This window comes from Oncorhynchus nerka, linkage group LG9a (assembly GCF_034236695.1).
Source record: "Oncorhynchus nerka isolate Pitt River linkage group LG9a, Oner_Uvic_2.0, whole genome shotgun sequence".
NCBI lineage: Eukaryota > Metazoa > Chordata > Actinopteri > Salmoniformes > Salmonidae > Oncorhynchus > Oncorhynchus nerka.
This window is the reverse complement of record NC_088404.1, coordinates 20,659,035-20,669,190: the sequence shown is the minus strand read 5'-3', so window position 1 is coordinate 20,669,190 and position 10,156 is coordinate 20,659,035. Positions and strand designations below refer to the sequence as shown.

The following is a 10,156-nucleotide window of genomic DNA, read 5'->3' as shown; positions in this document are numbered from 1 at the left end:
TTTATTTGCCAGTAAATAGTATGTTTAATTTTAGTGTAACCTGTAGTTGTTGGCTCTCTTCAATCTAAAATATCATATACCTGCTTAAGTTCAGAATTTGTACTTTTTTTTATTAACTCAGATTTATCTTTTGCAGAGAATGAGATTATCATCCCCCTTATGTATGCCTTAACATCCCAAATTATGTCAGGGGAGGGCTTTACTCTGTCCTCATTTGTAATGGTAAAGGTTTTTTTGTTTTATGTATTTAATACATGTTGGTTCTTTGACGATGCACTCAGTGACAGAATATGGAGAATGAACAAAGTATATTTTGTTGGTGTAATTAAGCATGATACAGGAGAATGATCCAATATCACTATGTCACTATGTCATACCCAATAAATGTAGTGAATGTTGGGAAATATACTGTAAATGTAGTAAATTCTTGAGTAGATTTTCTTACTTTGAGAAAAAAGGAGTAGTCTTTTGTAGTTGAATAGTAATCTCCAGATGTCCTTTAGATTATTTGTAGAGATTACTTTTTTCTTCAGCCTCTTTGGAGGTTCCTTGAATATACCCTTTATTGATGTCTAACTTGCTAGATGTGTGATTTAGGTCATCTGCTAACAAATCAAATCAAGCTTTATTTATACAGCACATTTCAGACATGGAATGCAACACAATGTGCTTTACAGGACAAAAATAATAAAAAACAATAAATAAAAGCTGAAATATTTACTACACAACAAACATAAGATACAAAATAAAGGAATGACACAAACTGAACATCTAAAAAACACCCTAAGTAAAACAAAAAATATGTTTTTTAAATATGTCTAGAGTTTCGGCCACCCTCAGGTTCTCTGGCAGGCTATTCCAGAGGCTGGGGGCATAATAACTAAAGGCTGCCTCTCCATGCCTCTTAGTCCTAGGCTTTGGGATAGCTAAAAGGCCAGTGCCAGAGGACCTGAGGGACCTACTGTGTATAGTACATAACTTAAAGGCATGTCTGACATGAATTGATAAAAAACAAAAAACAATAGAAGAATCTTAAAATGAATTGTAAAACTCACAGGCAGCCAGTGCAGAGACCATGAAACCTGTGTAATCTGTGCTCTCCATCTGGTCTTGGTCAGTACCCGTGCTGCAGCATTCTGTATGTTTTACAGTTGACCAATGACTTTATAGGTAGACCAGACAGGAGAGCATTACTGTAGTCAAGCCTGCTTGTAATAAAAGCATGGATGAGTCTCTCTGCATCAGCCTGAGAGAGAAACATCTACACCTTGGCAATGCTCCTCAGGTGGTAAAAAGCTGGTCACATTCCTAATGTGTGATTCGAAATTTGGTTAAGAATCTAAAATAACTAGAAGGTTTTTTAACAAGTGTTTTGTCTTTATTGCCCATGAATTAAAATCTACAGCTAGATTTTCTCTCTGTGTTATGAATACAACAATAATGACCTCGGTCAGTCTCACCAGCGTACAGAGAAGAGTCACATCCCACACAGTATGACACCGTCACCGTGGATTATCAATGAAGTGGACACAGAGCTTGTTATGAATACAACAATAATGACCTCGGTCAGTCTCACCGGCGTACAGGGAAGAGTCACATCCCACACAGTATGACACCGTCACCGTGGATTATCAATGAAGTGGACACAGAGCTTGTTATGAATACAACTTCAATGACAATCATCAAATCCAAAATCAAATCAAATTGTATTAGTCACATGCGCCGAATACAACAGGTACAACAGACGATCTGATGATAGACAACCAAGATCAATGTCTCACCTTTAGTATGGTTTAACAAGACTCAATGAGATACTGTATTAGTTGTAGCACTAGCAATTGTAAACCTTCTTCTAATGATGGTCTCTTGCCCCCAGACTAAGGATATTCTACTGCGGGAGGAACTAGAGAAGGTGCTGAAGATTCACTCTGAACAACTCAATTTGTGGTTCACTATTGACAAACCTCCACAGGGTAAGACCATAGTATTCCATGATAAAAAAGATTAAGGTACAGGGTTGTCATGGGCTAATACCATTGTATCATTCGTGTTGGACTGCAAAAAAACACATTTTTGCCATGCTGTGTCACCACACCCTTTGTAGGGACTGATTGACTGTCTGCTAGACAATAACCAAAAAATCCCCAAAGGTGCACCTGCAGCAACCCTTTTGAATTGGTCTGTTACTGATGTCAACTGAATGAATGGAAACCCTTCCCCCTCCAATCATATCCCGACATCTCTATGATCTAAACGTTCTATTTAGATTCTGTTTTGCCATGTGAACCGTCACCTATACTGTAGCTTCCTCATATGGTACAGTATGCAAATGAGGCTCCAGCTAATTGTCTATCCTGGCACTCATCCGTTAGTTCCACATAAATGAAACACATCTTCGCTAACAGGGTGTGATCATTTAATTGGCCTGCAGGGCTGATCCTTATCTGTTGATTAAAAACAGTTGAATTCAGCTTGTGTTTTCCTCTAATTACAGACTGGAAGTACAGCTCAGGGTTTGTGAACGCTGATATGATGAAAGAGCACCTTCCCCTGGTGTCCAACGATGTGCTCATTGTCATGTGTGGCCCACTCCCCATGACCCAGAATCCATGGCGCCCCAACCTCTCCATTCTGGGCTACAAGACAGAGAACACATTCACATACTGATAACTCCCAGGCCTCCAACTAGGCATAGATACATTAAAACGCACCAGGACATTTAAGACAATATGTTCTATTGAATTATGTATGTAGAACACAATGTAACACATTTCAAGACCAACGGGATATTCTCTAGCGTTTTGAATAACAAATGTCATATTTGCATGTTGAACATTCAAATAACTTTTTTTGTGTGAGATACTGTGAAAAGTTAGTTGGCTTTTTAGTATGTTTCAACTGTTTTAGTAATAATTGTTCTAATTATGTACTGTATCTAAAGCTTTTGGATGTTTTGTACTGTATCTAAAGCATTTGGATGTTTTGTTGAATCTCATTACTCATTAAAGCCATCTCTACACATAATCTGATGTCTTTGTGGTATTGGGGAGAAAGAGTAGTATTATTCTCGGCACCACTTTGTGTATATATAACCTTAGCCTTAGCAAACCTGCATATTTAAACACAAATCCCTTCATTTACATTATGCTACTTACCACTGAGCATAATCCTCAACATAAATAACCCTCTTCTAAACAAGATAACTCAAGACATCCAGAAATGTATATTAATTTATTTTTGAACTCCCCATCCTGTTATTTTCTACTTTGACTCAACTTTAAGAGAACAATCCACCTTAATCAAATTAACTTAGAATTAGGTTTTGGGTGAAGCTATCACAATGTGTTCAGTCATAAAGTCCATCCTTGAAAATACAAAAATATTTTGTGGCAAATCATAGTTTCCATGTCAACATAAGCTGTACAGAGGTTTTAATGTCAATGAGTAGTGATAGCAGATAGGTTGTTTGTGTGAATTTCCACATAAGTGCAATGCCAGTGAAGTGTTAAGTCCATTAAGGCCTAGATTCAATCAGATCATGCGTTAACTGGCAATAACCGACACCTGCATAGCTGATGTTTTGGCTGTGTCGGGGGTATAACTGCATTGGAGCTGTCAAATCGGTGAGCAGCTGCTCTTGATCTTTGTCACAAAGCCCCACCTGTCCCACTTTCGTTAGAAGTTCAGAAGGAGAAAGTGTAGGCTATATAGAAATAATGACGCTCAAATTGAAAATCATTCAACTAAATAATGAGGGTTTCTATCATCTTAATGGAGATGTAGATTCCATCTCACATTCCAGTGTTCCAACTTGTAAACAAGGCTGCATGGGATTTCTGTTAATGTGACTCTGTGCAGCCAATAGCAATGTTCGCTTTAGGTATAATGTCAGGAGCCGCTTTTGGATTTGACAGCTCTAACGCAGTTTAATCTCCGACACTGCCAAAAGAACCGCTATGTGGATGTCGGCTAAAGCGGATCTGATTGAATAGAGCTCTAACAGAAATACTAACCCACAGGGGTGTGAGCAGCTGTCAGCAGGCATGGGTCAGTAGTCCACAAACGAGATATGGACACAGGCCAATTTCAGCACACTGGGTCCCCAAGTCCCAGGCAAGCATAAACCCACCAATCACAACAGTCCATCCTCCCATGTGAAACACTACAGTAAACAGAGTAATCTGAAAGGTCCCATATGGCTGCTCTGTCATCGATCACACTGGTCAGGTAAACTTGATGAGCAAAGTTAAAGGGTCAGAATCTCTCTTGGTGACAATAGCCTGTAGCATTCCAGTAGGTGTGTGTAAGTACCTGGATCCTTTAAAGAAATTCTCAATGAGTGCACGGTTGATCTTAGTCTTCCCTATAGCAGCGTGAAAGTTGTTGCTCAGCACTCCGTAGATGTTGCCCGGGTCGCCCTTGCGGCCGAAGAGGAGAAAGAGGGCGTAGCAGTCATTACCGATGGAGGCACAGAAATCCACCATCCTCTCTGCCTTGTTCTTATGAGCAGACTCCATCTTGGCCATCTGCATGGATTCAGTGTATACCTCCGGGGGGATGTCCTCGGCTGGCCCTCCTCCCCTCTCGGGCAGGTGCAGGATCTGCACGGCGATCTGGATGCGGGGGTTCTTGGTGGGTCTCTCCAGCACAGCCCATACCCAGTCAGCACCCAGGAGGATGCGCTGCTGCTTGGTCATGGTGGTGCAGTTGAAGGAGTCGGTCATGTGGAGGTGGCTGCTCTGGGTGATGTAGGTCATTAGAAAGATATCATTGAGGGCTGATGGGCTAGGCTGGAACTTGTCCTCTGGGTCCAGGAACAGGAGGTACTCCTGGGTCCTAGCTGCAGCTATCCCCACACAGTCGGTGAATAGAGGGACAAAATCGTTGGGGTTGTTGGGGGTTCTCCACAGAGTGGAGAATATACTGGGTATGTCTGGGTCTGGTAGCTTGCTCTCTCTCCTTCCCCACAGGGTTGGGAAGTTAAAGTTCATGTTTGGAATGGTCATGGTTGGAGCTGGTGGCTTCTTCTGTAGCCTCTCCCACCAGGTTGAGATTTTCTTGGGAATGTCCGGGGCTGGTTGTTTGCTCTCTATCTTCCCCATGTCTACAGGACTAGGTCAGAGGGTGGTTTCCCTTATAACCTGAACATGTGATAACAACAGTATAGTTTATTGTTGTAGAAATGATCATTTACATAAAAGTTACAAAATTATACTTGTGTAATAACAGGGGTTGAAGGTACATAAGTGTTGATGGTATCCAACCCTAATGGAACCCAAATCCTAGAAACTACAAACATATTTGGATTGTACTGTGTTTGCTCCAGATTGGTAAAAAAGTCCTATTAATTTAAATGAAAACTCACCAGTATGGGTCTGCCTTTGATGTTTGGAACAGCTCCAGCCCCTCTCTCCTCTCTGGAACCCTAGTGAGATATTAGGATGTGCTGGATTGAAGCAGATGAACAACCAGCAGAAGGATCCTCATACAGGTTATGCTTGGCTTTGGACAGTACACTGGGTTACCGAACTCTTAGAGAGCAGGCTCTCTCACAGAAGGAATCCTCTGGTCTGGTGACTTGTTATAGGGACGTACCACAGAGACATCTGCCTATGCAAATATATGCCAATTATGTGTGGAAACATGGAAAAACCTGTTTCTTATTGTTCCAATACAAATTAGCTGTATTAAGTGTTGGGTGTGTTTGTTTCCAGTATGACCTAGTGCCTTATTCTAATCAGGGATATGTCCAGGTAACTTTATATATACTGAACAAAAATAGAAACGTAACATGCAAAGTGTTGGTCCCATGTTCCATAAGCAGAAATAAAATATCCCAGAAATGTTCCATAGCCACAAAAAGCTTATTTCTCTCAAATTTTGAGCACAAATTTGTTTACATCCCTGTTAGTGAGCATTTCTCCTTTGCCATGATAATTCATCCACCTGACAGGTGTGACATATCAAGAAGCTGATTAAACAGATTGATCATTACACAGGTGCACATTGTGCTGGGGACAATATATGGCCACTTTTGTCACACAACACGTCAGATGTCTCAAGTTTTGAGGGAGCATGCAATTGGCATGCTGCCTGCAGGAATGTCCCACAGAGCTGTTGCCAGAGAATTTGAATGTTCATTTCTCTACCGTAAGCCACCTCCAATGTTGTTTTAGAGAATTTGGCAGTAGATCCAACCAACCTAACAACCGCAGGTCACGTGTGCTGATGTTATATGAACTGTAACTCAGTAAAATCTTTGAAATTGTTGCATGTTGTGTTTATATTTTTGTTCAGTATAGTTAACAAACAAGTTGTAAAATATGATATGTACATATATTGTACAAAATAATAGAGTTTGGTCAATATTACAGGGAAAGAAATGATGTAGGGAAAAGACCACTTTAATACATATTGAAGTGGCTTGCGGTAGGCCTATACTTTCACCAGAAAGACAAAGTACATACTATTCACTATTAAGTTTGAAAGAGCTACACTCCAATGACACACGTAAGACAATGGCTTCAACGTTCATTGTGTTTCTGTCACTAATACAAAAATAGTGTTCATTATAGTCCTGTATTATGATGAGATAAGGGCCAGTTGAGGTCGCTGGTAAAGCACCCTACGTTGAGTTTGGGTTGGTATGAGGCCGCGCTTTCCCTTGGTTGATTGGCTGTGTTGGTTAGCGTGGCCAGCGTGGCATCCTCTCAGACTAGTGCTGTTTGAGGGCGTCTCATCTCCTTCAGAACCTCATCTCGGCTAAGCAAATACTGAAAGCAAGAAGGGCCAGGGGCTGGGGTTAGCAGGGAGTGTTATGCTGCAATGTTTGTCAGTTAAAGGCTTAAGGCTAATGTCCCAACAAAGTCAATTCAAAATCTATTTGTTGAAGCCTGTTTGTTCAGTTGCAACGCCTGCTGTCAGTAAATATAATAACAGCATAGTACCACAGCATTGAGGAGAAAAGTAAAACACAACAGCTTAAAAGGAAATACTTTGTTATCTGGTTATTTAATTAAACAGATATTAAAAGCTTGTTGAACGAGACTTATCGAGGAGCTACTTACCGTGAGTTGGTTAATTCCCTCAGACAGAGCTTCTATCTGCAGCACAGGCCCCTCTGTCACCGCCATCTGCAAAGTCAGGCCTTTCATCAAACACAACACCTAGGGGCTCCATTCAAACTGTATCGTTGAAGTTCATTTCCGATTGAGCTGACATATGCAGCATTTCTTGTGAATGCAGTAAGGCTAATTTTCCGCGATATGGATTGAATAGAGCCCCTAGTCCTAGAGCTACTTGTACTACTGACAGGCCAGGTCATCAATGACATAACACACAGTGCTTTGTTTAGTCCTATGCATGATGGATGGCAGGGTAGAAGGATCTAGCTGCTGACCAAGCACCACTGTTCAAGTCATAGGTCACATTCCATGCCAACTACATTGCAGTCCTTGCATTGCATAAACCAATGATTACGTGCCATGTCATCAACTGTGCAGTCGGGTATCAGACTGCTATATGATGTGATTAGCTGATATGTAATTTAGATACATATCCAGGTGTTGTGAGATCAGGCAGGTGTCTGCAGTGTAGTCAGCCTAGAACGTGGCCATTATGGATTTATGATAAAGATGTACCTGAAGATGGTTGAGCCCCCCCCCACTCAAGGTGCTCCAATATGCACTACTCCATTGTGCATATAATGGGTCAATCATGATGATCAGAAGAATTGATGAGCCAGTTAGTGAATGCTAATAGTTAATTAATGATGCATGCTGGTGTCTCTGCACTGCACAATGTATTTCATTACATGTGTCTCTTTGATTCAAGTTTCCTTAAAATGAGCATCATTTCATCATAAAATGGAGACAAGGCTACGGTCTCCTTCTCTAATGAGAGAAGCATACTTTGTATAAAGATTTAATATAATTTATCAAGAAGAATAAAACACTTATCACACTTGCGATTTTTATTGATGGATTTCGATAATGCTATTTACAATTAATGACAACGAGGGATTCTTTAATTGAAGCGTTATCTTTAACTATAAAAATATCATAACAGTCATATATGAAAATAACAGTGCGTAATCACAATCTGGAATCCATCAAAATGTGTACAGCTATAAAATCTCATTGTACTTCTTTCAATTTATTTACCAACATAAATATGTGAAATGCATTCCTCCATATGCAAATATTGCACAAGTTCATTCCATAACTGTCTGACAAACAGCAACATTACTTTCTACTGGTTAGGAATATATTTAAAAACAATGGATGAATACCATTATGTGAATCTCAAATACAGGTGTTAAAATGATCATTAAAACGATGCACAATATTGTTTACAATAGTAGCATTATCCTACGGCATTAAAGGGGTGAGGTGATCGATCACAGCTAGGCTTGTGAATCCCCCCAGAACATAGGAGCTCTCCCACTCACCATCCACTCTTAAGTGTCCAGAGTGCAGCTCATGCCTGAGGCTGGGGTTGATTGTTAGATGATGGCACGTGAGGGGTGTGGAGGTGAGTGTGCTGGGGTGAGTTGGATGGGCATGGCAGGAAGAGGTGGGGTTATTGGCTGCAAGCTGAGTAGTGATGGGTAGGTAGGTACAGTAGTTTGACATCATCAGCTGTTTGGCCCCACCTGCTGCCGTCTGTCTGGGTCTCTGTCTAGGATGGGGCTGAGGCCCCTGAAGCCGGAGTAGGGCCGGTGGGCCCCGTTCAGCACCGCCTGAACCTGGGCCGCCTCCAGGGGGCAAATGTAGTCTGTTGACTCGTCACACCTCTTCTTCCTCAGGTGGCCGAAGTTTGAGAAGCCCAACTTCTTTGGCTGAACAGGAGATAGCACAGAGAGAACATGGTTTATGAACAGACTGAGATAAAGCTGTGTGTCACTTCTATTCTAGCTCTTTAACCATCATCAGTGAATAGATTTCTAAATACCGTACAAAATGGGCAGTGTTGCTATAAAAGGTTCCTTTCAGCCTAATTGTGCTGACTAAGTACATTATGCTATCGCAAAAATTTTCCTCAGCACATTTTCTGCTAGCCTTAACAAAGTGGTGAGTCTTAGACATGAGCTGGTGCTACTAAAGCCTGCTGCACGCAAAGCTGCTAGGTGGTCTTAGAGCTTGCCAGGTCTGAGGTATCACACTGAGGATTAAGGTGTTGTCTGTCTCTCTAAAGAGATGAGGAAGGGGAGGAGGTTAGGGGGAAAGAGAGAGAGAGCGAGAGAGAAAGAAGAGAGAGAGAGCGAGAGAGAGAAAGGAGAGAGAGAGAGAGAGAAAGAAGAAAGAAGAGAGAGAGAAAGAAGAAAGAGAGAGAGAGAGAGAGAGAGAGAGAGAGAGAGAGAGAGAGAGAGAAGAGAGAGAGAGAGAGAGAGAAAGAAGAGAGAGAAAGAGAGAGAGAGAGAGAGAGAGAAAGAAGAGAGAGAAAGAAGAGAGAGAGAGAGAGAGAGAAAGAAGAGAGAGAGAGAAAGAAGAGAGAGAAGAAAGAAGAGAGAGAGAGAGAGAAAGAAGAGAGAGAAAGAAGAGAGAGAGAGAGAAAGAAGAGAGAGAGAGAAAGAAGAAAGAGAGAAAGAAGAGAGAGAAAGAAAGAAGACTCCTCTTCTCCTGCTGAGCCTGAGCCCACCAGCTGGGAGCCCACCAGCATGTATCTGAGTTAAAACGAGGCTCCAGAGTGGCCAGGAAAACTGAGAGAAAGAAGAGAGAGAGAGAGAAAGGAGGGGGAGAGAGAGAGTGGGAGAGGGAAAGAGGAGAGTGAGAGGAAGAACGAAAAAAAGAGGGCTCCTAATAGGGTGGTGGTTCAGCCCTAGGCGTACTACAGTACAGTACTGTCATCTCTTACCCTGACTTTGGCTGTGGTGCTGAGTGGAGCGTAGCCTAAAGACTCCATGAACTCCCTCTTCTCCTGCTGAGCCTGGGAGCCCACCAGCATGTTGAAGTTGGTGGCCAGGTGACGTCGCAGCAGGGTCTTCTGAGGGGGAATGTTCAGCAGCATGGCCAGGGTATCTGAGTTAAAACGAGGCTCCAGAATCTAAGGGTCATTAGAGAAGATTCAGAGGAAGATACATGCTACATACAGACAATTACACAGAAAACTGAGATGGAATGAATTGGTAAAATAGAATAATTAAAAATAAACTTGG

At 41.7% G+C, this 10,156-nt stretch overlaps 2 protein-coding genes across 13 annotated transcripts in view; both read right to left on the bottom strand.

The window, feature by feature from the left end:
• Positions 1 to 606: 606 nt before the first annotated feature.
• Positions 607 to 6,717, bottom strand: rep15 (RAB15 effector protein). Of its 2 annotated transcripts, none has more exons than XM_065022402.1 (3): positions 6,630 to 6,717; positions 5,366 to 5,425; positions 607 to 5,141 (listed from the first exon to the last, which is right to left on the bottom strand). In XM_065022402.1, exon 3 carries the CDS (start codon positions 5,100 to 5,102, stop codon positions 4,224 to 4,226), a length of 879 nt encoding a protein of 292 aa, XP_064878474.1. In that variant the 5' UTR covers positions 5,103 to 5,141; positions 5,366 to 5,425; positions 6,630 to 6,717; the 3' UTR covers positions 607 to 4,223. The 2 variants fall into 2 exon arrangements, with proteins under 2 accessions (XP_064878474.1, XP_064878475.1); XM_065022403.1 differs by lacking the exon at positions 6,630 to 6,717 and having other exon boundaries at positions 607 to 2,636; positions 4,312 to 5,141; positions 5,366 to 6,298.
• A 1,237-nt stretch (positions 6,718 to 7,954) lies between these two features.
• LOC115115357 (liprin-beta-2-like) overlaps positions 7,955 to 10,156 on the bottom strand; it is a 110,226-nt gene continuing 108,024 nt past the window's right edge. For all 11 annotated transcript variants that reach the window (XM_029643849.2, XM_065022395.1, XM_065022396.1 and 8 more), the window contains 2 exons: positions 9,856 to 10,044; positions 7,955 to 8,839 (listed from right to left, as the gene is read on the bottom strand). In XM_029643849.2, the coding sequence (XP_029499709.2) occupies positions 8,636 to 8,839; positions 9,856 to 10,044 (393 nt within the window). In that variant the 3' untranslated portion in view covers positions 7,955 to 8,635. The remainder of the gene's footprint in view (positions 8,840 to 9,855; positions 10,045 to 10,156) is intronic.

Coding starts and splice junctions, on each gene's coding strand:
- rep15 (XM_065022402.1), bottom strand. CDS start 5,102: ATGGGGAAGATAGAGAGCAAACAACCAGCCCCGGACATTCCCAAGAAA.